This window comes from Erithacus rubecula, assembly GCF_903797595.1.
Source record: "Erithacus rubecula genome assembly, chromosome: 1".
NCBI lineage: Eukaryota > Metazoa > Chordata > Aves > Passeriformes > Muscicapidae > Erithacus > Erithacus rubecula.
In genome coordinates, this window is record NC_136658.1 from 109133645 (window position 1) to 109161610 (window position 27966).

The 27966-nt window shown below is 43.3% G+C and overlaps 1 protein-coding gene across 1 annotated transcript in view; it reads right to left on the reverse strand.

The window, feature by feature from the left end:
- PCP4 (Purkinje cell protein 4) overlaps positions 1-21817 on the reverse strand; it is a 46646-nt gene extending 24829 nt beyond the window's left edge. The window contains exons 1-2 of the mRNA XM_079313110.1: positions 21717-21817; positions 3819-3870 (exon numbers count right to left, since the gene is read on the reverse strand). Coding sequence (XP_079169236.1) covers positions 3819-3870; positions 21717-21725 — 61 coding nt within the window. The 5' untranslated portion in view covers positions 21726-21817. The remainder of the gene's footprint in view (positions 1-3818; positions 3871-21716) is intronic.
- Positions 21818-27966: the final 6149 nt, after the last annotated feature.

The window sequence follows — 27966 nt, forward strand, 5'->3', positions numbered from 1 at the left end:
ATGTGAAGCAGAACAAGAAGTGACAAGTGTTAACCTATAAAGGAACTTTGTGACATTGCCAAGGTCACAGAGAAGAATCACTTATTCACTAAGAATAGTTGGGGGGAACATTCTGTTTTCATATTTGCATTTGCACATATGATTGTCCCAACTAATCAAACCAGGTGAGCATAAAGGAAATTACAGCTTCTTATCCCACACTGAGCTGTGTGGGATAGTAGTGCTGCCTTCCCTTTGCATTTTCTACCTCAGAGAACAGGGTTATGTAACAGGTTTCCAAGTTACCTTTGCATTTTCACAGACAAGCATCTCTTGGCTTTCAGGTAGACTGAGAACCCCCAAGGTCCCAGTGAGGTTATGGGTTCAATAATGGGCCAGATATTTACTTTGTTCATCAGTGGATGAAGGGCAGAAGCCTCCTCAGCAAGCTTGACAATGAGGGATCTCAACAGGCTGGAGAGATGGGCAGAGAATTGTCTGAAATCCAACCAGGGCAAATACAGGGTCCTGCAGCTGAGAATAAATAACCCCAGGCACCAGCACAGGCTGGGGGTGACCTGCTGGACAAGGATGTGGGAATCCTGGGGGACACTGAGCTATTCCTGAGCCAGCAGAGTGTCCAGGGGTGCCCTGGGGGCATTGGGGTGAGACCCCCCAGGCAGGGGTGACCCTGCCCTGTGCCCAGCCCTGGAGGCTCCTCTGGCTGCTGAGCCCAGCTCTGGCTGCTCAGCACAGCAGGGACAGGAGCTGCTGGGGCTGAGCAAGGGCCTGGAGCATCTCCCTGCCCAGGAAAGGCTGAGGGAGCTGGGGCTGCTCAGCCTGGAGAGAGACAGAGAGAGGGCTCAGCCCTGCCTGGGCCTGCCTGTGCCTGTCTGTCTGTCTGTCTGTCTGTCCCTGTGTGCAGGGAGGGCAGAGCAGCCCCAGGCTCTGCTCCAGGGCCCAGCAATGGCCCCAGAGCCACGGGCAGGGGCTGAGCCCAGCAATTCCCCTGCACAGGAGGCACAACTTCTGCCCTGGGCAGGGACCAGCCCTGAGCAGAGCCCAGAGAGGGGCTGGAGTCTCCTCCCTGGGGATGTTCCAGAATATTCCACCTGTGCTGTGGCAGCAGGGAGGTGGCACCAGGATGTCCCTCTGTGCTCCTGCCACCCTCACCATGCTGTGTGTGCAGCAGAGCTGATGGAGGGAGCTTTGCTGAGCTGCTCCGGGTTAGGAACTAAACACAATTAAGGAGACACTGCTCCTGCCCAAGGAAGGTCAAACAAGAACATGCATTTGTGTCTGCCCAAACCATGCCTGCTATAAAAGGAATCCTCAGAGACTGCGTTTCCCTGGGTGCTGCTCGGTGACAGCAAGGCCATACATGTCTTCAAAGAGGGACACTGCTGATTGCCATGGTCATTATTTCATTTTCTTCAGCTTCAACCTAACCTAGAGGCGAGCTCAAAATTCATTTTCTACTGCAATGCATGAACAAAGCTCGACCCCACAGTATCTCACTGTGTGAATCAAACCCTGAGAAAAGCCAAGCATCTTTATTTGTTGTCTGAGCCAGTTTTCAGCAGCTTTTCCTGATCTGTAAACAAGAGCAAAGACAGCAACCAGACCAGTTTGCCTTTGCAGAAATTGCCAGAGAATGACTTTTTTTTCCTTTTCTTTTGTTATTAGATGAAAGACTTTTTTTGTTTCTCCACCCTGCCTCCTTTTCAACAAGAGGGAAACAAGAGGGAAAGTTTCCTTTTGACAGGGAAACAAACACATGAAGAAGAGGCTAATAACATTTAAGACATGGACATATTGCAGACTTCTGGCCAGAAAAACATGGAACAGAGGATTTATATTGTGCATGCAGGTTTACAGCACACCCCAATTTTCAGAGCAATAAATCATTGCTTGAGTGCTAACCACACAGAGCTAATAAAGACAAAGAGTTAACACATTTCTGCTTCTTTGATTTAGCATTCAATCTCAGGTTCAAAGTTCTGATTCTGCTTTATTTTTATGCAAGCATGTGGGCTGGGGAGATCAGAGGACTCTATTCCATCTCCCCTGCTGCTCCTGTGTTTCATGGAGGTGACAGTTTTTCTGCTGTAATTTCATTACAAAAAATAATTGGTATCTATTTGCCTAAGATTAACTGTGCCTCTGTATATGTATGTTATACATCAAATTATGCTACAACTAGAACCATATATATTTTTGAATTAATGATGCAGCCCTTGCTCACTCAAAATCCCTACTAAGAAAAAAAAAATTGCTTTTAAAAAAGCTGCAGAATCAGTAAATCTAAGCTAAACATGACAACAGGACGGTTTTATTTCGGAAAAAAAAAATTATTTGGGAAAGAAATTCAAGGCAAATGAGCTGAGTTCATAATGTGCTCAAACAGAAAAGAGAAAAAACATGCTTCCCATGCTGCCCAAATGGCTGACATAATTTTGCTTGCTTTCCTTTCCTGTTAACTTGAAAATGCAAATTGCTTTGCTGTCAGGGTACATTTGTTCCCACTAATTCAAGACACGATAACAAGCCAAAATATTTATTTGGGTTTTTTTTTTTTTTCCACTCCAATTTGTGTTTTATCATAGTGGGAGCATCATCTATGGATTTCATTTACTGAAGCATTATGCAAACAGCCCTTATGGGAAAGTCACCTCCCTGTAATAGGAAAACTATCCATAAAGAAGGTTCTTAATGCTTTAGGATGTGCTGCCTCAAAGGGCCCAAAATTCTACTCTGACCAACACTTAAAAGGTCAAAACACATACCCAAAATAACTGCTCAAATGACCATTGGAAAAGCCTTGGCTTTTCAGAGAAGGGATTTGGATCTTTCCTGCTTTTCAGGGGATGGGATGGACATAGAACACGTTCTTTCAATTAGAACTGGATGAGCAAACAGAAGCAGAGAGCACATTTTATAGTTCAATCCTCTTTCTGGTGCTGCTTCTTTTTCAGCTGGGTATATTAAAAAAATGTAAAATATTTTTTAATATTCTCCTTTGAAAAATGTTTTCTAATGGTAACTGGCTTTTAATCAAGTATCACTTGTGTGTAAAGCATTTCTGCACCTATAAGAAATAAAATGAGATTTCAGCTGTTAAAACCCCCAACAATTACTATTCCTGAAAATTCAGTTTTGCTATCTTCTGGGGGGGTAAAAAAAAAATCCACATTTTTAAATTAGAATTGTTTGTTCCACTTGAAGGGCTGAAATTTGTCTCTGCCAGCCCCTTTGGTAATGTGTAAAAAAGCCCCATGGAGCTCCTTGGAGGAGTGGAGATGAGTCCAGACTCACTCTGTGATGAAATTTGGAGCCTCTTTGCCATCTGGTCCTTCTATGAGAGCTGCTCCATCCACAGCTTCTCTCTAGCAACACTCAAAGGGGCTCTAAACAAATAGATTTTAACTTTGGTATCTTAGTTCTGGGACTAAAATTAGGTAGGATTAATCAGATTATAGAAACTATGAGCAAATCCTTTGACACTTTATTTCTCTTCACCCTCCTCATTCATGGAGCAGCTCTTAATACCTCACCTTGTTTTGGTGTCATTTTCACACATATTTAATCTTGTTTCAGGCCAATTTCTGCTTTCTGTTTTGTTTTACACAGCACACACACAGAAAAGAGACTCTAGCAAAGGGTTTAAACATACAAATAAACAGAAAACAAACCCACTGAAGCCCTTCCAGTTTCTCAAAAACAATCAAAAGGTAAATTATGACACCAAAGCCTTCCCTATAGGATCTGTCATTACAGTAAAAAGTATTTTGGCTCCATTTTACTCAGTGTTCTCATCCAGAAATAAAACCAACCCTTACCATTCTCACCAGACGTCTTGTCTTTGCCATTTGTAGCCCCGGTTCCTTGTCTCTGTTAGAAAGGACAAAAAAAAAACACAAATAAAGGGGTTAGAACACATTGAACATGCATTTTCCCCTTGGAATTCCTGGTAATTACACATGATATCTCCTCAGTACATTGGATAATCCATTGACCCTCATGCAATGCTGCTGTGAGACACTGCCAGTGAACCAGGAATGATTCCAAGGTTGGACTCTGGGATCCTGGAGCTCTTTTCTGGAAGTGGTGAGTTTTGAGTCTGGTTTTTTCTTTTTTGTTTTTATTTAGAGTCAGGATTGAATGCTCGAGATGGATTTCTTGTTCAGACTTGGTTGTTTATTAAATCTTATTTATAGTACAGTGTTTTTCAGCACTTTTAGTTATTAAGCCAAAAGTGAGAGAACATGGAGCTGAATTTAGCCAGTTACAAGGTCTTCTAAAGCCTATCTAATTAAAAGCTAACATTTATATTATGTATACTTTTGACCCAATAACTAAACACTGCAGTACTTTCTATCTAACCAAAGACTATCACCTGAAATCATGATGAAGGAGCAAAGGAAAAAAGAGACAATGCCCAAGAACCTCCATCTTGTCCCATACTTATTACTATATTCTAAAACCCCAAATTCAAAATACTTCACCATGGGAAATTACACAGTTCTATTTAACTACACACCAGTGGTTCTAATATTATTACTCAAATTTGGAAGCCTCTCCAAGGCCTTAGATCCAAAGAGTGTTCTGCAGGGGATCAGTGTCAGAAAACACAGAAATTTCAAAACTTCCCAGGTTTCAGGGCTCCAACACTTTTCCCATATAAGAGCCTCTGGTTTAGGTCCAGCTGCATCACTCTGTGTGTCCCTGGATGTAATTATCACAATGAGTGATGTGTGTGTGTGTAATCAGGTTCCCAGCAGTACAGGGGCAGGAGCTACACTGCAACATTTCATTTCTTCAGCTCCCTGCTGTGCCTCCCCTCCTATGACTCAGGAAGAATATAGGGAAGTTTTTCAGGGACAAAATTATAAGGGTCAAAGCCCAGCCTGTAGTTAATTTGGACAATGCCATAAAAAAGACACAATAACAATGTTCCTAGAAATATATTAGCAATGAAAGGAGGGCTAAGGAGAATATCCAGACCTCATTCTGGTTAAAAGATTCATTTTCTGCTTTGGCAACACTAGAAGATGGAATTTCCCACTTTAACTCAGTTTGTCCAAAATACAGCCTCCTGAATTTCCATGAAAAAGAACTGATTTAGATCACTCTACCAAGTGACAGGTGGCAAACACCAGGGCAGACAAAAAATTCACAATAGCAGAGTACCAGAGTGGTTACATTAGTGGAAATTCCCAGCTTAGGAATGGTCACTCCATGAAAATTATTCTGCATCCCCCAGAGAAAGCATCTCAAGGTGGATTAAGATATTTAAAGGGTATGGGAAAACTAACATTTCTTATGTAAAATTATTCATACTTGTGTGTGTTACTGAAATAGAACTAAAGAAATCATGCTGAAGGCTTTCACAGGTAAAAATCTAGAATATTAAAGCCAGAGAATAAATCCAGCTGCACTCAGCCATCTGAGGCAGCACATCCTCAAGCACCAGGGAAGTGACCAGGTACAGGAACACTGCAAACCTAATGGTTTTTACCAACATCTGGACAGTCATGTGGATTCTCCCATGAAAATTCATACAGCCATATTTATCTGAAGGCATTTTCTCTAAAATTTTTGGTTTAAAACATCCCTTGGTATTTCCAAGATATTTTTTATATACAGACCTAATCATGAGGTAAGTACAAAACCTTCACGTGTGCTCTTAGCTCTGACATGGAAAATGGGAATAGATTTTTTTTCTCCCTGGAGCCTGAGCCAAGACATAAACTTGGCCAATAACAGAGAATGGGATTCTGAAGGGATAAACACCTTTGACAAAAGCATAAGTTACCAACAACCAGAAATCAATACATCCACCAACATCCAGTTTTGCTTTGTGCCTTTATTTAAAGCCTGGTTAATAATTCCATGTTTCAACTCTAAATAGCACTTTAAAGAAGATTCTAGTGTTCATTTAAAAAACACCTTTTTTTTTCCTATCAATAAAAAGGTATCTATATTACTTTTTTTCCCCCTGTATATTTTAAAAAGCTTTTTCAAGTTATCTTATTTCCTGAGCATTTCAGGCTGTGCTGTTTAAGCTTTATGAAAGCTTCTCTTTCCTCCCTAGGCTATACCTGTCAGGTTCAGTCTGCTTATGATGGAGTGCTGGAATATGGATTCACACATTCATTTTGTGTCTCAAGATTTCCCCTCGGGGAGAGCAGAATGTTGTCAAAGAAAAAAGAATAAAAACTTGGGTTTGGTAAATTAAGGTTTTTCTATTCATGAGGTCACGGTATTTTTCTTTAAGTCTGGAATCAGTTGCAATATTCTGCAGCCATTTGTTTGATTGGTACCACTGGACTTGCACAGAAAGAAACCTGAAAATCTGCCAAACCAGCTCCTGAGAGCTTTTCCTTTAGTTATAGACATATTTTGATCTATAAGCCCTGTGCTGTCTTCCAAGTGACTGCAATGGATTTGAAAGTGAGAATCAGCTTCTCATTAACAAGGCACTGAAACTCAGGAAAAAGCCAGATATAATGGGATCATCCTCCTGCAAAGCCTTTAGTCTTTTATTTCAATACATTCAGTGGACCTACTTTTGAAAACATTTTCAAGGTGTTGGTATTATTAGCAGCCTGAGTTTCTTTCTTCTTTCATCACCTTTCAGGATGGTGCTGCAGGTTGCAGAACAAAGCTGAGCTTTGTTGTGTGGTTCAGAGCAAAAGGGGACTAAACACAAGGAGGAGTTACTGGGGGTATCCTCAAGAAGCAATGGATGAAATAATGGTATAGCAGGTACTGTCCATAAATCAAATAGGTGAAATTAAAATCACTGAGATACAAGAAAACCAATATTAATTTCTGGATCTGACAGGCTGAACAGCCCCAGCTCCCTCAGCCTTTCCTCCCAAGAGAGGATTCCCATCCTCTGTAACTTGCAGCCAGCTCCCTTCATTCAGAGATCACTTCTGGAATTCTACAGCATCTTTTAAGGCAAGCACCAGGACAGAAACATTGAATAAACTTTCCACCAGCCATCAAAGAAACAGCAGAGCTAAAATGAACATGAGTGCACACCCATAACGATTATACAGTAAAACATGATAAACAGTTTTGTTGCTATGTTGTGTAGGAGGAAACAGAGTTTATGACTGCTTTGGGCTATATTAATTTTTAACTCAGTGGTTTTACAAAACACCAAAGACACATAATTTAAAATGTCTCTAAAAATCAAAGTGACTCCCAATTTGTCAGCAGAGGAAGTTAAAAAGACTTCTGCCATATGCTCAAAATCCCAGTAAGAAAAGAACAGGTTTGCTTTCCTGTTAAACTCTCACAGTGATGTGCAGAGAGGCCAGTTAATGTGGTATGAAAATCTGTAGTAAATTAGTCCCCAAGGTGAGCAAACTAAGGTCAAAAGTGAACTTGTAGCCAGGAGGACATTTCAAGAAGAATGTTAAATTACTGCAGCAGCTTTTCTACTCATTCTTCTGGCCCCTGCTGCACCCCCGAGCCTAATTTTTGCCTTTAATCTTACATTCTGTTCTTGTCTTGAAATAGCCTGACCTTTTCTGCAATGCTTTTAATTAGCACCTCAGTGTTAGGGATTGCAGCCAGGTGTTGATTAGAGAATTTTTTGGGGCAGAAGGGTTGTTTGTTTTATGGTGAGCCACAGAAAAGTCCAAGATGAGGGACATGAAACTGCCAGAATGTTCTGACAAATGGGTTCCTCCAGATAATAACATCATGCTCAGAGCAGGGTCAACAAGGTACAGAGGGCTGTCTTCCAGAAAAGCAGTGGCTGCAGGTTTTCAACAGGATGTGTTTCTACATAAAATAATGGAAAAAAAAGACCCAAGAGTGGAATTAAATAATAGAAACAGGTGGAAAGTTTCAGTAAAGTGGACAGCAGAAAAAGCCAGCATGGACTGACAAGGGTGACATGTATGAAATGTTATTTAGGATGTTCCATATTGGCAAGGAGAACTGCAGGGAAATTTGTGCATGTCCTAAACTTTTCCTAAGCTTTGTTTTCATACCCTAAGGAGTGATAAAAAGAAATACATGTTGGTTCTAAGCAACACAAAAAATCTGTGCCAAGCAAGCCTTTCCTCTGCAACACCACCCATTTTCCATACAAAGATTTATTTGAGAAACATAAATTGAATCCAACTAAATTATTTCACAAGAACCCTTTTTATAGTATTCTGCTTTAATTAAAAAAAAAAAAACTAATCTGTTTCAGCCTTGATGTAAAAAAAAGTACTGAAAAAATAAATTTTGAAGATTTATGAAGTTTATGATCTTTCTGCAAATAAAAATGTCACTGAAAATATCACTTGGGGAGTTTTCCAAGTAAGGCAAGCTTCCCAATCACAGCAGAATGATCAGGAGATACATCAGAATCTAAATGAAGATCCAGAATTTAAGTAGGGGTAAGAAGCAAACAGCTATGATCTGAGTGGCTACACTCTCACTGCAGAATGTGGAATTTCAGTAGGATTTTTAGGAAAAGTTCTCCTTTACTGGAGATTTCTGTGTCACCATTTCATTTTAACATCATGTACTGACCTCAAGCTATGGCACTCAGCATTTCACACCTTGAAGTGTGAAAAACATTACTCTTAGCCACAACACAGTAATAATTTGGTTTAGAAATGGACAAAATAAATCACAATGCTTAAAATAAAAATTAAGAGCAAGAAAAAATTATGTTGCTGTGACAAAAAAGATTTTGGTTGCTAAAGCTTCAAGGGATTACTGGGCTCTAAGTAATGGGACTGGAATTTTAGCACCACAATATTTTTTGGAATTACATATCATAAAGCATGGAAATGAACAGCTGGGAGAGATAAAGTGCACTGCTGGAGAGCCAGGCACAACTTCTATCATTTCACTCATTTCCTACTAATTATTTCTTCTCCAAACTGGTCTGCAGCACAGACAGATGGCAAATCCCAAACCAACTCTGTGACGTGCAGGTTCACTCCCATCAGTCACCTACAGAACATCTGCAGACAGAGCTGAAGGATCCCTGACAGGAGCTTGAATAAAGCAATAAAAATTGCACAAGACATCACACAAATAAACCTTCCTCACTTGTCTACTTGTGCCTCCTTTACAAGTTCCTCCGCTCTTCCACACATTTTTATGGATGTGGTAGTGAATATTTATGAGCTGAAAGTGTCCTTCAAAGGCCACTTTTAAGGGAATTGTAGCAGGTACAAAACACCTAGCCAAGATTTTGTCAGAGTGATGGATAAATCTGATAATGTGTCTGTTACTTCTGTCTTACACATCACCGTGAGAAATCACAGACCTCATTTCCTGGGCAGCCTGACAGAAAGAAAAATTATTTATCAACATCTACTTCCTCACCTATGTATCTCCTCCTCCCTGCATGCTCCTCTACTCCAAGGGAGTTTTCCACAGCCAGTTTTCTGTCTGTTTTGCTTTGCCAGGGCAGCACAATGTTGCCAGAGCAAGAGCACCAGAATCCATCTTTCCACACTGGCTGTCAAAGCTAAATGATCCCTGGCACTTGGACAATTCTTGTAATTATCCTCATGGGTCAGACAGTTTTCTACTTGACTGGGCTCCTGATTATCCCTAATTTTATTAAGGCTTTCCTACAGCTATTTTAATAAATTAAAACTATGCAGGTGGGCTGAGATGAGCTGATGGGATTCAAATTGCAGTGGCTACAAGCTGACAGAGGGACAGTGGGGTTTTTTGTGACTTTTTTTAGTCACTGAAGGGACATGGTTATGCACATGAATGCACCTTGTCATCCTGGAAAGCACAGCATTATCTGTCCAAAATTAACAAGTCTCTGATAACTACAAACAGTGGTGTTTACAGGGCAGCCATTGCCTTTGTGGAACACACATTTTTATTTACATGGCTACACAAAATGCACACAGAGTGCTTAATCACATGGTTCCTCGTAGGCTTAGGCAATTTGCTTCCATTTAGGAGACGTGATTTGTTCATTTTTGCCCAGACAGAAATTCTGGCTTGAGGTAAATGCTCAGAACAGGCATTTCTGAGGGTACACAGAGAGCAGGAGCTCCTTCAGTGCTGGGCAAGCTTAGAACCATGGAATGGTTTGGGTTAGAAGGGACCTTTGTGCCCACCCTCCCAAGGAACAATTCCTAATTCCCAATATCCCACCCAGCCCTGCCCTCTGGCAGTGGGAGCCATTCCCTGTGTCCTGTCCCTCCATTCCCTGTGTCTGTCCCTCCATCCCTTGGGAATTGTCTCTCTCCATGTTTCCTGCAGCTCCTTCAGGCCCTGCAAGGCCACACTGAGCTCAGCCAAAGCTTCTCCTGTGCAGGTGAACAATCCCAGCTGTGCCAGCCTTTCCTGCCAGCAGAGCTGCTCCATCCTCTGCCCATCCTGCTGCCTCCTCTGGGCTCTGCAGCAGCTCCAGCTCCTCCCTGGGCTGGGGCAGCTCCCAGGATAAATTAGGAGGCATCTGATGAAAATGGGCTGAGGGAATCACTGTCTGAGATAGAGGAACCTACTTAAAGTGCTGATTTTAAATATTCTAAGAGCACAGAAAAATAGTTTAGCTGTGCCCCACTTTTGCCAATGCTGGGCTGTAATTTATAAATCAGCACAGTGAGAACCTGCTGATTTTGTATTCAGATTCCATATAATGTTCTAAACGGAATATTTACACCAACACCAAATGTAATCAACGTAATTAGCACAAACAGTAGCTTGCTTAATATTTAGCTTATTAGCATATTTTGAATTAAAACATTATTTCTCCAAAGACATTGTAATCACAAATTTTGATTTTTTTTTTCTTCAGAGGCAGGGATTAATGGAATCTTTGAAGTTAATTTTGAAAGCAGCTGCAAGAATGTATTTCCCAAATCCTGTTAATTACCATGCCAGCCATGAGAAGTAATCCCTTTTTTTTTTTCTTGCAGGAAATGGAAGATTTGATCCAGCATGGTCTATTTACTCAGATGTGGACAAGGAGTTGTCTTTGACTCAGCAGAATTACTTTTATGAGTGGAACTGGAACCTCAGTGTGGTACTGTGGAATTTCCCTAAATTGTGTGCTGGGTTTTGTTTAGCAAAGGGCAAAGAGTAAAATCAACTACAAAAAAACCTTCTCACACCACTTGCCAAGTGACCTCAGTTCTCACTTGGATGTGGGTGATACAGCCCAAATCCCAATTACACTGAGGTCTCCTCTTTATCCATTTCCCAGGTGACCCAAGAGGAATATTTCAATTACATAAAAATTTGATTAAGCTAGATGGCATGAATAAAAACTGACTGTGGTTCTTAAGGTGGTTTCTTCTGTTTTTTCTCCTATTATTTCTTATCTATTGGTAGCATCAGACCTGGCATTACAGTTCCAAAATGGGCATTTTTGGGCAGGAAATCTGCCTTAAGAACTCCTACTTCCCATTAGAGGCCAATCCAACCACACCTTCCCATCCCCAAGGCCTCATTTCTTTGGAAACAATTGTTTGCAAGGTCACACAGAAAATAGGAGCACTAAAATTTATTCAAGTTAAAAATAACCTTTCAGCAGAGCTGTGTTGAAAACAATCACTGAAATGATCCAGCTAAAAAAAGAAATAAATATTTCAATCATTTCTGTTGATCATTTCAGTCATGGAGCTGATGTCTCTGATCCACAAACAGTTGTACCAGGGCAACCTAAATTATCAGCCTTGGTCCCCTATATGGGAAACACAGGCAGAGCCTCTGATTAGGAACAAGGGAACCTTGGGGATCTGCAAAGAGCATTTGGATACAGACAGTATCCTGGGAATCCTTTCATATCAGCATCCCCAGATAGGAAGAGTGTCCTAAGCCAATTAAGGTGTCAGAGTCCCTGCCTGGGCATAATATAACTGATTTATGGATAGTGGTTTTGTAGCAAAACATTTACTTTAAATTTTGTTCTTCCCAGCCCTTCAGAAGTTTTGGGTAATGCAATTTGCTGAGCTCTGAACCCAGCTGGAATTGAGTTAGAGGTTGTCTTCAAGGGACAGCTTGGATTATTCACAGCAAAAATCAGCACTGACAAATTGCTTCATCTCAGATCATACTGGCTATCATTATTAAAACAGGCTGCTTCTTCCCAGACTGCAGAAATTCTGGTGGCTGGTTTTTTTTTTTTTCTGTTGGCATGTTTTTATTTCCAGTTGTACAATTTAAAAAAAATCAGTTCTTATTTCCCTGCTGTTTCCCTACATATTTCAGAGCTAAACAGGTATTATCACAGCCAGTTAGACTGCTCTAGTAACTGGGCCAGCCAGGATTTCCAAAAATATTAATTACAGCAGTTTCAAGCCACCATGCAAAGGAACTTTCTGCCTCCAGCCTCGGGCAAAGCCTTTGATTTCCAAGACAAGAGCAAGACCAAGTGGCAGGGATGTTTCTGCATCACTTACTGCACTGCTCCACCCACCCTGGGAAGCCTGTCTGGTCAGAGGGAGAGACTCAGAGCAGCCCCCCAGCATCTGCTGGGATGACAGGAGCTTCTCCAGGGCCATTCCAGCAGCAGGGAATCTCTGCACTGTGAGTGCACTGCAGCCTTGCCCAGGGGGATGATGCAAACCCAGCACATCCCTGCCAGGGGACCCAGGATGGGCTGCTGAGAGCTTCAGGGGAGCTGCTTTGTTAAGGGGGAAGGAAATGGCTCAGAGCAGAGCTGTTGGCACTGGAAAAACCACAGGCAAGGGATTAGAAACAACCCTGCCACAGTGAAAGGAAAATGGGCAGGGTGAGGCACAAGGTCAACTTGACAGCCAGGAGTTAGGGACAGTGATCAAATAAGCTCATATATAGCAGGCAGAAGACAGGTCATTGCCTCTGTCCAAGAGATGGACAGAAAATTGGCATTTCCACAAAACAGCAGCTCTGAGGACCCTGCAGTGGCTCAAGGAAATTGTTGCTGCAATCCCTTTCATTGCTAACAGCTGCAGAGAAGATAAAGCAATTCTCACAGGAAAGCTGTAGGAGTTCCCAGGTGTCCTGGCCCCAGCAGAGATGTATCAGGTTACCTGCCCTAAATCCATCCCTGGGAGGGTGGGCAGGCCCTGGCACTGTGAGAATCTGTGACTGCCCCTGGATCCCTGAAGTGTCCAAGGCCAAGTGGGACGGGGCTTGGAGCAACCTGGGACAGTGGAAGGTGTCCCTGCCCATGGCAGGGTTGGAAAAAGACCTTTAAGGTCCTTTCCAAACCAAACCATTCTGTGATTCTATGACTGTGTTTTCCAACTCAAGTTCAATGTAAACTGCCAAGTTTCTCCATGTAGTTCTCTTTCATCCCCTCTGTCTTCAGTCTCACATTATGAACCAGACTCCATTCTGCACTTTGTGCCTTGCATAGGAAGCAAAAGAGAAAACATTACCCATCTAAACACTTACACCACATTCACACATGAACATGGCAAAACATCCTGCAATGCCATTAGAAAGGGTCCTTAGGAGCTCCTACAAGAAAAGTCATGCATTTTGGTAATAGTCTCTCATACTTATCTCCCATGACTAGAGAGAAAATAGGTACCTTAGAAATTCCATTCAGAAAGCAGATTTAAATCCAGCTGTGCTGCCTGATACACTGCACACAGACAAAAACATCTATTAAAGACTTACATGGCATAACTGCAAAAGCTATTGCTAGAATTCAGGTCATTTGCAGTTTGGGTTCTCTGCAAGTCACAATATTAAGGTAGAACCTTTGCTACCAGTGTTCCCACACCTGCAGATCCATCCCCTAAATCAAATTCTAGGACAGAAGCACACAAAGTTTTTGATGCACACAAGGAATACAAAGCAATGCTCAGAACAAAAGCCCTGTGAGGAAGAGAGGATCTCCTGTAATCTCTCCTGAGAGGTTCATTCAGCTTGCTTTGGGTGTTAGTGCTCTCCAGTAGCTTGCAAAATATGCTGAAGGAAAAAAGTGATAACTAGCCAAGTCTGACTGGCAAATTAAAATTGGCATCAAGCTGGCCTGCCTTAGGCATTTGGCTGCCCTGCTTAAACTGCAGCACATGTGTGCTGGCACATGGACTCTCAAGTGTGCCAAGCCAACAATATGTTTGCTCTCTTCCAGGGGTGTGTATCTGTCAGCTCTGACTGGAGCAGGGATATGTGTGAAGCAGCCATGAAGCCACATGGCTCCTTTTCCCCCCCATGTCATCTGTCTGCCCAGACATCCTTCTTTCCTCCTCCTTCCTTCCCATCAACTTAATGCTTCTAATTTCTGGCAGTTTATCTTCTGCCTCCCTCGACCTCACATTTTGTAAGTACTCTTTTGGAATTCCAAGAAACAGATTTCCATGTCATTCTGATTTCCTCCTGGAACACTGCAATAAAAAGTTCAAATAAAAGTCATTCTTCAGAGCGTTTCCATTAGTGTTAAAATTATGTGCTTTAGAGTCAACATTCTCAAAGCAGGGTATTCAGTATTTTAATATAAGAGTAATTTAATGCTGGTTATTGCAAAGAGAAGCCTATTTGCTCCAAGAGAAAAAGAAAGATCCCCAAGAGAAAAAAGAACTCCATTTCTTGAAAGATTAAGGCTAAGAGAATGAAAATCACTGAAATTCAAATGAAGAACACACTTGTGATTGTTATGAGGATTATTTTTGTGCCTCTGTACCTCTCACTTAAACTTGGACTTCAGCCTTTTAAAATGTGCTTTCATATTTATCTAGGCATTACACCCTGATATTCACCTGGTTAAACCAACCTCACCCTACTGCCTGGTGAGGCAAATGCTATCATGTCTGTGAAAACCATTCTCACAAATCACTGGTTTTCATTTATGTCACCAAGGAAAAGCCTAATACCATCAAAATCCTCAAGAAATCTCTTGTGTTCTCAGATCTATTAATTTTTGCTTTATCTGCTGTTACAAGCTGGCTGTTGAGATCATGGCACCTGCTGGGTGACAAGGCTGATTTTGTTGGTCACAGTGGACATGTGGAGATGCAAAATCATCCCCAGATATTAACAGTGGGTGTTGACAGCTTCCCAACACTCTGCCCAGGGATTTCGAAGCTGTGCAGACCCCAAGTTTTCTTTTAAGGTCTTTTTCCCTCTGATACACTCCAGAAGAGTCTGCAGTCTTGTCAAGCTGATTTAGAAGGATATGGATTTGTCCCATTTCCAGAGTCAGTCCTGGTCAGAGCTGGCTTGGGCATTTCTGAACTGTGCTCCATCACTCCCAGAAAAGGTGCACCCAAAATCCCTACAAATCCATCCACACCTGTGAGTGCAGCCAGCCAGGATCCCCAAAGGGATCTGTTCCTTTCACTGTCAGGAGACTGGTATACAGTGATCCCTGCTCACTCCTTCCAAGTTTAAACCATCAGAACCCACCAAGAATCCAACTGCCAGCCAAGGAACACCAGGTAAGGCTGCTGACAAAGCAGCTCAGACCCTTCTGTCAGGCATTTGGACATCAAAGATATTAAATACACACCTCCAAACTTTTTGGCAGAGCTAGAGTCTGTGTTTCCAAGATCTGATGCCCTCCTACCTGCTGCCATCCTTCACACCAGCTCCTTGTCTCAGTGCAGGGATCTCTGAGGTCTCCAAGGTCAGATAGAAGGACACAAGATTTTGAAAGTTTTTTTCCTTTGTTTCTTACTTTCATCTCTCACCAAAGAGCTCTCTAACATCATTCTCTCTACTGTTACAGCACTCACAGTCTCTCAGCTATACCACTGGTTAAGGTCATATTTCATGCACTTTAGACTAAGGTGATTAATGCAAGAACATCCAGTGTCTATAAAGTAATATTTTTCTCTTCAGAGGAAAGACAGTTCAGCTTAAACTAATATTCAAATCACATAGGCAGACAATTTTCTTTTCTTCTCTGACTAAAGTTGTGCTTCTCCCTCCAAATTCCACATTAGTGCATAAATAAGGGTTTATCCCTCTTGGTAGGAATTGATGAGATGAAACAGCACCAGCCAAAGACCTGCTCTGTGTGACACTTGCCCAATTTATCTCTAAGTAGACTTAGTGTTGTCTTTGAAAAAGCAGATATGGAGAGTGGGGATAAACTGTGCCCCCAAATCCTGTCATTTATCATGTTTCACAACTAAATTCCTTTTCAGCTTCTCACCATTTATTTTCCTAAGAACACAAATATGCATCACCTATCTTCTACCTCTTTTTGTATGAGAACTAGAGACTGTCCTCTTAATTTCAATTCAGAAAACCAAAGTTTAAAAGTGATTATTTATAGTTTGACCTAGTTTATAGGTATCTACCATTTTTTATTTATTTGGAAACCCAATATCCAAACAATTGAAGAAACAGGAGAGCTTTCCTTAGAAAGAAGAGGAATGTGTGTTTTTCATCTTCAGGAGAAGACCCTGTGCCTTGCAGAGAACATGGTGCATGGCTCAGGGAATTTAAGGCTCTGATGCAAGTGCTGAAGGAAGGCATTGCTTTCCCCTATCCTCTTCAGCCAAGGGGGTGTCTCAGGATTGACATACCCAGTGCTTAGCCCATTCTATTACAAGCTCTTCCACAGCAGAGTCAAAGAAGCAAAACATGCAAATACATTTCTCAAGCCATTCCTACAAAAAAACTGAGACAGACAAGAGCAAACAGCAGTTTAGAAATCAAATATTTTATTCAAATTTTAAAAAAAATATAATAAAACCCCAGAAATCTTTAAGGGAAATGCCACCCCTGTTCCTGCTGAATTAACTGCTATTTTTCACCACATTTCATCATAGCATCATCTAGATAATGCAATAACTGTTGGATGGTGATTCCTATAAGCTTGCCAAATCATTACAAAATTAGGGATATTGGACTAGAAACTAATACTCCTTTGCAACTTGAAATTATATTGTATTGCCATGTCCTGCAGCATAAAGGTTGGAATAAGTTATTCTTTTACAAGGAAACATGATATTGAAGCACACTATTAAAACCAAATGTCCTTTTTTAGAGTGTGTTGCCTGAATCTGTTGGCATTCTATACATGGCAAGAAAACCTGTGAGTTTCTGCCAGTGTCATCAAATTAAGATCAATTTCCAACATCACTTCTAAGTGCTATTTTAGAAGATGCTTGATCCCACTGAAACCACACTGATGGAAAGAGTAGGCAAAGTGACAGATGTAAAACTTATTGTTCTCTCTTCTTCCTCCTCTTTTGAGCTGCAATTTACCACTCAGCTAATAAATAGATGTGAGTTAAAATTAAAAACTGATGTTCATGTGCTTATCGATCCCACCCCCATCCTGTAACAGCTGCAGAATTTCCTCCTCCACTCTGCCATGTTCTTGCTGGGGTTTTTAGAGCTGCACAGTTTTTGTACCTACTGTGGTTAAAATGAGGCAAATAATTAACAATTGGGGTCATGGCAAAATTGGAAAAATGCAACCAGAAGGATCCCCCTAAGGTGAGGAGCTGGCTCAGACACCTGCCAGGACTGGAAATACCAGACCAGAGAACAGGAGCTGCCCAGAACAAATATGGTGTGTTCTTATCTTACAAACACCAGTTCTTTGATTTGGTGCCATCAGGATTATGGCTGTATAATCCTCATTTGTGTTTATGTGGTTCCAAGATGCTAAATACCATTGCAATGGGATGGTTTCAAGGGAATTCAGGAGGACAACACAGGAAAGAAGCTCAGTTTTACCATTTAACCACCTGAAGCAGACAGTTTCAGCCAAAATCACCCACTTACACCTAATATTTCACACATTCCCTGTCTGTCCACAAAAGCTTCCTGCTGAACACACCTGTGCAGAGGGACAGGGAGATGTTTCAGGTTCTCCCTCAAGTCTGAGGGAAAAGGACACTCTCTCCAAGCATTCCCAAACCGTGGGGGGATCACCTGTTTGGAAAGCAGAGGTTGCCTTGCTGATGGGTGTCTTACACACACCCCAAGCACTGGTGAAGCTCCTGTTTCAGAAGAACACCTTTGACCCCAGAGTCATGCCATGTCAGCCTGCATCATTCCTGCACTGGCTGCTTGGACACCTCCCAGTGAGGGGGGTCTGAGCTCCAAAGCAGAGATTCAGCTCTCCAGGCTGCAGAGCAGAGCTGTGTGCAGCACAGCTCATCCCCCAGGAATGCCCTGCACCTCCCAGTCACACACAAACTCCATCCATGCAAGGAGAGCACAGCACAGGCTGCAGGGTTCCAAAGCCAACCTAAGGCAAACACCTTGTTGTAGCTTAGGGAAGCAAGATTTGGTTTTGCTTTCAAAGCCTGACCAAAAACTCTACACTTAGAGAAATATCAAGCCCCCAGCTCTTCACCTTCCCAACTGAGAGAGTCAGACCCCAACACCTCTCTGAATTTCATGTGCCTGGTTGCTTGACACCAGTTTCCAAAGGAAAACCAGAATATTCTTGCTGCTGTCTGGTAACTAGGCTGATTCTCAAATATAAAAAGCTGCAGGCTCAAAGTACAGACCACTCAAGGGGTGCACATCAGCACCCTGGCAATCAGGGCTGCACTTCACTCACGTTGCACAAGGCTCTTCCAGTGCATGTTCTTCAATCATAAGTGCCTCAGGCAATCAAAAAGATTTCCCAAATGGCTCTCCTAAAGTCAGACACCTAAATAACATGTTTTAAAGCTGAGCTTGTCCCCCACACCAGCAAACCACTCTGGCCTTTTATAATCAAAGGGAAATAAATGCAGTCTCTGCTGGAGATTCCTCATCCCTGAGCCACTGGGACAGCACCCAGGGCTGTGAGACCACACTGCTGAAGTGCTCTCCTTCCTAAGCCCAGACCTGATTCCTGATGACAACCACGAACATTCCACACAGGAGGCAAGAGTGAACATCATAAAAATGTCTGTGTGATTGAATACTTCTTGTGAACCCTCGTGGCAGGGGATTACCACGACCTAACATCATCTGCAGCATGTCAGGATAGTTAAATGAGTGATCAGATGACAGGATTCCCCGTGGTGAATGGAGTTGATGCCAGGTGTGAGTCTTGAGGCTCACTGTGAATAGAGATTTGGCACTGGTCTGTGGGCCCATTATCCCAGATCTCTTCCCCCAGTTCAGCCTGTGTGCCTGGAGATCTTTAATGGAAGGCAGGCTGTACCTCATGGCTGCTCATTGACAGCAGCTGCTATCTTCCAGCACAGCTCTCCTCTCCAGGCTCATTAAAAACAACAGAACAGCCACAGACCTACAGAAAAGGTTCCCCAGTTATTTGAGGACAGACTTTCAGAGCTAAAGATGCATTTCAATGTACCCTGACATTCCCAAGGAATTCCCATACAGCTAAGGGACCTGTCTGCCACTGAACCAGGCAGCATAAATCACAATTTACAAACCACCTCACATTCCCACTGACTACTTATGGGGCCAGACTTCTGACCAGTAGAAGGAACTCATTAAACACATTTTCAGATAAATGCTGCAGAGAAAGGAGTGTAGTATTCTTCCTGTAGAAAAGGTCCTTATCCTTCCTGAAAAAAATATAAGCTAGCTGCTAGAAAATAGAAAAATACTACAGTCAGATGAATGCCTGCTTCCTTTTCAGGTTTTTCCACCAGGAGACTGGTGATCACAGAATGGTTTGGGTTAGAAGGGACCTTAAAGCTCATCCAGTTCCACCCCTTGCCATGGGCAGGGAAACTTCCCACTATCCCAAGTTGCTCAGAGCCACATCCTGCCTCTCCTTGAACACTTCCAGAAATCCAGGGGCAGCCACAGGTTCTCTGCACAACCTGTTGAAGTGCCTCACCACACTCATAAATCACCCTGATCACTGCCCATAAACAAGAAAAGTTAATTTTGCTTGAAGCAGTAAAATGAGCATTCATGCAAAGTCTCAGTAAATAACTCAGGGAGATGAAAGCTCTTTTCAGAAATTTCCATGACTGCATTTCCAGCACTGCTCAAATCCAGGCAATTGGCACCATAGAGCAAAAAAACCCCTTCCCACCCTCCCAACACTGCTGTATGTGGGATAATCTTTTGGGGGCTCTAATTGAACCTCTTTTTAAACACCCCATCCACAAATAATTTTTTTTAGCAGATTAAACCAAAAATGAAAATATTTTTCAGTCACAGCATTGCAAGCTAAAACCACCAAGAACCCCCAAAGGAGCAAACAGTTATCTAAGAGCTTCCCTTCTGCTCAGTGGGGTTCTTGCCTCATTTTTTAACACCAGTCTTTTGCAGTGAGGTGGTTTGAGTGGTGTAGTTGGTCTCCTCTGCCTTTTGGGGAAGAGCTGACAACAAGGAACAGCAGGGAGGTTTTTCTTCACTGGAGCTGTGAGTGATTAACTCCCCAATTTTGTCAGGGGAATGACAGCAGCACTGAAGGCACGAGTGCAGTGCTTAGTGTCACAGGCACAGGACACAGCTCTGCACCAGAGAAACATCTCCCAGCTCCAGGGGTTTGCCAGGAATACAGCTCTGTCAGGCACAAATAAATGCACTGTGAATTAAGAATTCCTGTGCTGGTAGTAGGGAGGATCTTTGTCTTCACTGTGTCTCTTTAAACCCAAAAGGCAATCAGTCTAATTCAAATTATGAAAGGTATTTACCAAGCAAATACAGCCCAGCACAAAGCTGTGACAAGAATGCCTTGTATAGTTATAGTAGGTACAGCAGCACCACCCAACCATTACTCCTTTCCTAAAGATTTCCTCCCAAATTACAAATTTATAGAGCGAAATAGCACTGCTGCATCTCACAGCACACCTGGGCAGCAAAGTCACAGTGGCTGAAACAAAAAGGCAAAAAAAACCCCAAAGCCACACTGCACAAACTCCAGCCAGGTGATAGAAATACAACAGCAGCAGAGCAGAGGTGGTGAAGAAATGAGGATTTTCCTCTTCCCTCCCCACCTGGCATGACCTGAAAGCCAAAATATGAGCTGTTCCTCACAAATCCCTGCACCACACACCAGGCTGCTCCTGCTTTTCATCTCCAGCTTCCACCTCGTGGAAAAGCACAGCTGAGTGTAACACCTGCACAGCAAACCAGTCACAGCTCATCCGGTGTCACTCTCCCTTTTGCTTCTAAAAAAGGAAAATCCCATTTGTTAATGGAGCAGCAGGTGTTTTGTAACAAACAGCCGCCAAAAATAGGTGCTGGGTAAGGCGTAGTTTTAGGTACCTGTGCTGATTCCCAAAAAAATGAGCTGCACCAGAGAGTGTGGGATCTCTCAGCTCAACCTAAAAAGTCATTCTGTCTAACAATACACTTAACTAAAAATAATTCTAGTTTGAACTCTTCCACTGCAGAAATAAAAAAAAAAGAGCAATCAAAACCCCCCACAACTGCAAAATTTCCGCTTATTTATTTACACGAGTACAAGTGATCCTTGCATGTTTGGGACTATTTACATTTTTTCGCCTCGATTGTAATCCTTCTCAGGACACCACTCACAAAGTTTACATCAGCACCAACCACAAATAGGGCGTTTTTTTCCATGAGCTCTAGCAGGCAACTTTCCCACAAGTTACTAAATCCTCCTTTCTACACAGGAAAGCGCTGGGTAGATATGAAAATTAAATTATCGGGGATTCTCCATCGGCGTGCCTGGTCCTTCAAAGAGCAAAACCCCCACCTTGCTTTAGGCTGGCCAAGCACACACACACCTGTGGGGATGCGTTTTTTGGGTTTAAGAGGAGATGCTGAGACACCCCCTGCCCTCCCTCCCGGGATCTCCGGAGCATCCCCGCGTTCCCAGCCCGGGATGCGCCTCTCCCTTGGCGGAGAGGCGAAGGTGACATTGGGTGTCCCCCGCCCCGCTCAGCCCGGCTCACCTCGCTCATGTCGCGACAGTGACAGTGGCAGCGGCCCCGCCGGCGCTCAGCGCTCCCGCCGCCCCGCGACCCGCTTTAAGAAGCGGCGCCGCGCGCCCGGCCCGGCCCGCGCCAGCCAATCAGCGCCGCGCGCGCGCGGGCCCCACCCAATCCCCGCGCTCCCCGCGTCCCGAGAGCGCGCGGCGCCCCCTGGCGGCCATCACTGCCATCACTGCCCTCACGGCCGGGAGCGCTTCCCGCCTCCTCCTCATCCTCCTCTTTTCTTCCCTCCTTTTCTTCCTCCTTTTCCTCCTCTTCCTCCTCTCCCTTCCCCCTGCAATTCCCCGAGTGCCCGGCACCATGCGCGCCACTTTGAGGTGGCTTCGAGCATCCCCGCACAGGGGAGAGACACCAACTCCAGGTATGCTGGAAGCATCCTGGGAATGGGGAATTATTGCGGCAGATCGGACGAATAAATTAAATGAGGATTATTTTATTTTTTTCTATGAGGGTGGTGAGGTACTGGAACAGGTTGGCCAGGGATTTCTCAAGCCTGGCAGTGTTGAAAGCAGGTTGGAGCCTGGAATGGTGGGAGGTGTCCCACGACAGAGGGGTTGGGGTGAGATGTTCCTTAAGATCCTTTCCTAACCCCGTAACATTCCGCCATCCTACAAACCAGGCAGAGAATCGCTGCTCTGCTCAGCCCTGGCTTTCCTCTCTGTCTCATCAGTCTTGCTGCCATCCCTGTTAAAATATACAGCATTCCTTCCACAGATACATGGGAAACAGCCCTTTCTGTTATTTCTCTGAAGGGTTAATTAAAGCAAGACTTTGGGATGTGTGCTGTTGTGCTCCAGCATCTGTCTTTTGATGGAGCACAATCGCTACATTTGGCAATACACACTCAGATGCTCTGACTCATGTATCTGTGAAGAAATATAGGTTCAATTAGCTCTGGGAATGCACTTAACTCCCTCAAATTTTTCTCAAATCAATAAAAAAGTTAAAGTATTATATTGGAAAGCCCAAGAAGCTTGACAAGCCCTCCCACTTTCAGGGACTACCTTGCAGCAGTCTCTTTGCCAACATCTGTCTTCAGGGCCAGTATTAATAAAGGCAGGGAAATAAATTTGATGAGAAACCACATTTTCCCTTGGAGCTGGAGAGGCTGAAGGGGCTGGGCTCCTTCACCTGAGCATGAGGAGGCTCCACAGGCAGTGGAACCAGGGCTGTGTATCCTGGGAATATTTTAGGGATGCTGGCCAAATGTGTAGGGATGGGATCAGGAGAGCTGAAGCAGGATTGGAGCTGAATTTGGCAAGGGATGTGAAAAACAATAAGGGCCTCTACAAGTGTGTCAGCCAGAAAAGAGGGAGAAAAGAAAATTTAACCTCCTGGGAAATTAAAGAGGAAATCTGAGGTAACGAACACTGTTTTTGCCTCTTTCATTATACGTCTATTCCCAGGACCTCCACCAGCATCTGGTATTTTTAAAAATTGACATGAATTGTCACAGTTTTTGTTGTGAGTGGCCCAAGCAGACAACAAACACAGTAGGAGTTCATTTCATGAGCAGCTTCAGGAGCTGCCCTGTGAGGACCCAAAATAAAGATGATGAAGTTTAGCCCCTGGAGAAGGTGTGTTTCATGTGACACCATTTTCCAGTGAAGAGCAATTGTGGGTGTATTGCATCAGTATTCCTGCTCTGGCAGGAGTGCCACCGGTCTGTCAGCTTATGGATACAAGGCACAATGCTAACATAAATTATTAACAGAGTATTGCTGATCAAAGGGCTCCCAATCACATGGGAAGAGACACAGACTGCTGAGAGGAAATCTGTTCAGGTCCCTTTGACTCTGACTCACATCAGTCTCGCTCTTCACCATCAAAATAAATGTGTCAAATCCAAGCAGAAAATCTCCTGGTGATAATTCAGGCCATGTGCCCTGCGAAGCAGGTTAGTAGAGAAAGCTCTTTGCACTAAATGCTGCAGGAGAACATCCAAAATTCTTATTTTTGGACCTGCTTTGAGAAGTTCATGGCTTCCAGGACAGGCACCCTGGAGGGCACGCTGAGCTGTGGCTGAGAGGTGGCACTCTGGAAACACAGTCCCCAGCCTGTCTCTGCTAGAGGAACGGTGCTGAGGATGGCGACAGTGCCCTCCATGCAGTGAGGACTCTGCTCTGATGACAACTTGCACATTTTGTGGCATGCAGTCACAGTGTAAGATGTATTATCTACCCTCAGACAGGTTCCTGAGTGAGCACAGAGCTCCCCTCTCCCAGGGAAAGCCTCTGACCTGCAGAGATGCATCTCTTCTCTCCCTCTAAATCTTGTTCCCTGCCTCTCAGCTTTGCATGTCATACACTGCAGAAAATTTCCATATCCAGCCAGAGCAATCCAGATATGAACCTTGGGTTGAAATGCTTTGTGCCTCTCTTACTTCTCAGTGTGGACCTGCTGAACTTAACTCTTCAATTCATATACACAGACACACAGACACCTCCAAATCTTGGGTCTGACCATCTCAAATGGACAAATCCCGAGTTCTGGAAATGCAGCAGCAGCCTGAGCTTTTCAGAAGGTTCTTACAATAAAGGCAACTCTAGTAGTTGTTTTATTTATACCCTGCCATTTGTGTTGTCTTGATGGCACCACATTTTAGTTTTGAGGTACCCCTTTCCCTGTCAGCCTTTCTAACCTATGGCAATCCCTCAATTTAAAGGTGTCCCAAAGTTCTGCTTTTACTTAAGTGCACAGCTAAGTAGTAGCACTTCTAAGTAGAGAAAGTATTCTAAGCAATCTATTTTCAAGAGCCATTATATTCTGAAAATTGACTATTAAAATACCACCTTCTTATTCATCAAGTCTGCACTCAGTGTGTGTTCAATCTTGTCTGCTGGCATATGACTGCAATTTTACTGCCTTTTACTCCCACTTACCTGAAAGATTCAGCAGAGAGAAGAGAAGAGAATCTGATCTGGGTGTTGGAACAGAAAGGCTCTCAGGCTTCCAAGGAGCTTCACCTGTTTAAGGGCACTGAAGATGGCTCTTCTGTGCCAGACTGAGCAAGCCATAATTGGAGAAGTGTGTGTTAAAGTCCTGGAAGGATTTGGGTTGGAAGGACTTTAAAGATCATCTTGTTCCAAATCCCTGCCATGAGAAGGAAATCTTCCTCTAGATCAGGTTGCTCAGAGTCCCACAGAGCTTTCAATTCCAGGGGTGAGGAGTTCACAACCTCTTGGGCAAAGCCTGGACCTCACCACCCTCACAGGGAAGAATTTCTTCCCAGTATCCCATCTCCCCCTGTCCTCTGTCAACTTGAATCCATTCCCCCTTGTCCTGTCACTACATGTGAAAAATCCCTCTCCAGCTCTCTTGAAGCCCCTTTAGGCCCTGCAAGGAGCTCTAAAGTCTTTTCTTCAGGCTGAACAACCCCAACTTTCTCAGCTTTTCCTCACAGGAGAGGGGCCCCTCTGGTGCTGTATTTGTATAAGGAGAGAGCTGATTGTGTGCTCAGTCCGTGTCACTGACAGCAACACACAACTGCACAGTCTTGCTTTGCTTTCAATCCCACCCCTGAAGGTGTCTGCAAAGTGAAGTGGTTTGATCAGAAGCACAAAATTGTTCCAGAAGAGACAGAATCCTTTCATTGGAAAACTAAACCAGCCCGTGCAGTCCCAGCTGTGCCCATGCCCACCTTGTCCCCAGCCCAGAGCTCTGAGTGCCACCTCCAGGTGCCACCTGCAGGGATGGGCACTGCAAACCCCCTTGGGCAGCTCCAACCCCTGAGCTCCCTTTCCATGGGGAAATTCCTGCTGCTCTCACCCTGAGCCTGCCCTGGCACAGCTGGAGGCCACTTCCTCTTACCCCGTTACTTGTCACCTGGGAGCAGATCCTGACCCACACCTGGCTCCAAATTCCTTTCAGGAGGTACCATAGAGTGCAGGGGAAAATGTCTCCTCAGGCTGCTGGATGTTTTAGTCAAAATTTGATTCAAATCAAATCCAAAAAGATCAAAATTAAAATACAGATACGCCTTGAAGAGCATTCCACATTTCATCAGAGCAGAACTGCTCTGTTTGGTAAAATATATTTGAATTTTGACTGTGACTGCAAAAACTGAAGTTTCCCAGTGCTTGAAATTGGTACAGTGAAGTGAAACCTCTGCCTCCTGCTGGTTTTACACTCTGAATTTTTTAAGAGAAGGAACAGTTTCACACAAACTTTCTACAAAAGAAAAAAGTCCATGTTGAAGCTGAAATCAAAGATGTTGATTTCAAATGGAAAGCTTTTGTTTCAAAAAGATGTGTACCTTTGAATCCTAGAAAACAGGAGAGGATCTGGAACACAACCTTAGTCAGAGAATATGCTGTGATTATAGGCTTTGGTAGCAATAGATTGAAGCATAGCCTCAGGTGCTGAATGATGGATGGCTGGTCATCTCAGACACATCAGCTAATTTACCCAAGAAAAAATCTAAAGAGACAGTTTCCACAGCTGAACTCCCATTAGTATTCCTTCTTACCTTTTAATTAAGAAGCTAATGGCTGTGGGTAGTTAATCAACAAAATGCCTTTAAAGATCTGGGCCTGAGGGCCTTTGTTACAACCTAACCTTTGTTCCCATGCAAGAGGAATGAGTCAATGGTTCCAACAAAACCTTATCGCTGTCGTTGTCACAAAGATATCAAATATAATCTGAAAAACTGAGTCTTTTCTCAGGAGAGTTACAAGACATGACTTATTGTACAGTGTGAGTCATCTTCCATCCTTAAAAAAATACAGCCCAGAAACCAATCACCCGAATATGTGTGTCAATTCTTCTGTCTGGCCAAAGAGTTTTGATGGATTTAATTCAGAGCTGTGTCCTTAACTTGGGTGTAAAGAAAGCCATTCTCAGTTTAAGCCAAACTCCCTAAACTTTTGAAAGCCTGAAGAATGTTCTGGGGTTTGACTCCTTGACTGGCTCAGCTCTGCAGAAGCCAGAGGATGTGAAGATGTGGAATATTCAGATGTTACCTGGCGCTTACCTGTGGCAGTTCCCCTCTTAATTAGAAGGTAAAAAGACATCATAATTACCAGTTAACAATTTTCAATCTCTGTACAGGCAAAGGAATTAATGTGATTTAGAAGATCCACAATTATAACTTGTGATGTGGAGAGATAAAGAAGTTTAAAGTATATTCATTCCCTTACTTTACTTCAGTGAGTTTGGGGAAGTTAAGGGCGAATTCTCAGGGAGTCTCTTCCCTAAATTCTTGTTCTGATGATGGATTTAGAAGGCTCTCACCTTCAAAAGGGCTGAGGTAACATCCCTGTCAGTATCAACCTCTGAGAGGACCTCAGGGGTCCCATCCTTTTCTCCTACCCCAGCTGCAGAGAGCTGGTTTGGCCAAAAAATGAGACCCCATCCACCAAGCACCACCCAGCAGTCCTGCTGGGATGGAGGAGCTGCTGGATTATTATTTTTCATGGTCTCTGTAACAGTAAAAAGCTCCAGAAGAGCTGCTCTCCTATTTGTCTTTCATCTTTTAGAGAGAGCAGAGCCCCCAAAACAACCTCTGATCTTCATGTCATAGCAGTTCCAAATTTTGCCAGGAATTTTACAGGAAAAAAAGTAATCAAGTTGAGACATCCAAACCCTTTCTATCCACTTACTCCAGAAACCTTTTTATTGCTGTGTTGACAGTAATTGCACGTAACAAATTCCAGTAAAAGGAAGCTAAAGTCACCAGGTCAAGTGATGCATAGTTAGTGGCTGCCAAAAGAGGAAACAAGTGTGGACTCACTTCATCTCTGCTCTTCCCCCATGCAAATGCACTTTGGGATTCCTCACTTTCTCACAGGGCATAAAAATGCCTCTGCTGGATGGGCAGGGAGAGGGCATGGAGCACAACAGGGCAGTTTGCTGGAGAGGGAGAGCCTTTATCAGTGTAAGGACTCACCCATAAGAAGGTCAGTGAACAGCAGGAGTTGTCACTATTGCTAAATCCCTTCTTTAAAATATATTTATGGACTGATAAGCGAAGTTTTGCAGTTCCCAACCTCAGCTGCTGGGGCCTTTTTCCCTTGCATGTCTGATTTTTGAACGGAGCCAGTTACAATTAATGTTACATAAAACTTTGGCTGGAGGTAGGAAGCATGAAATGGGCTTGCTACTTCAAGAGACCCTATCTAGGTTTATTTTCTACATTCAGTTTATTCACAAAGTGGAATCTTGTCCACTAAGCAAGGTAAAGATATTTACCCACCATTCAGAAATTGAGCCA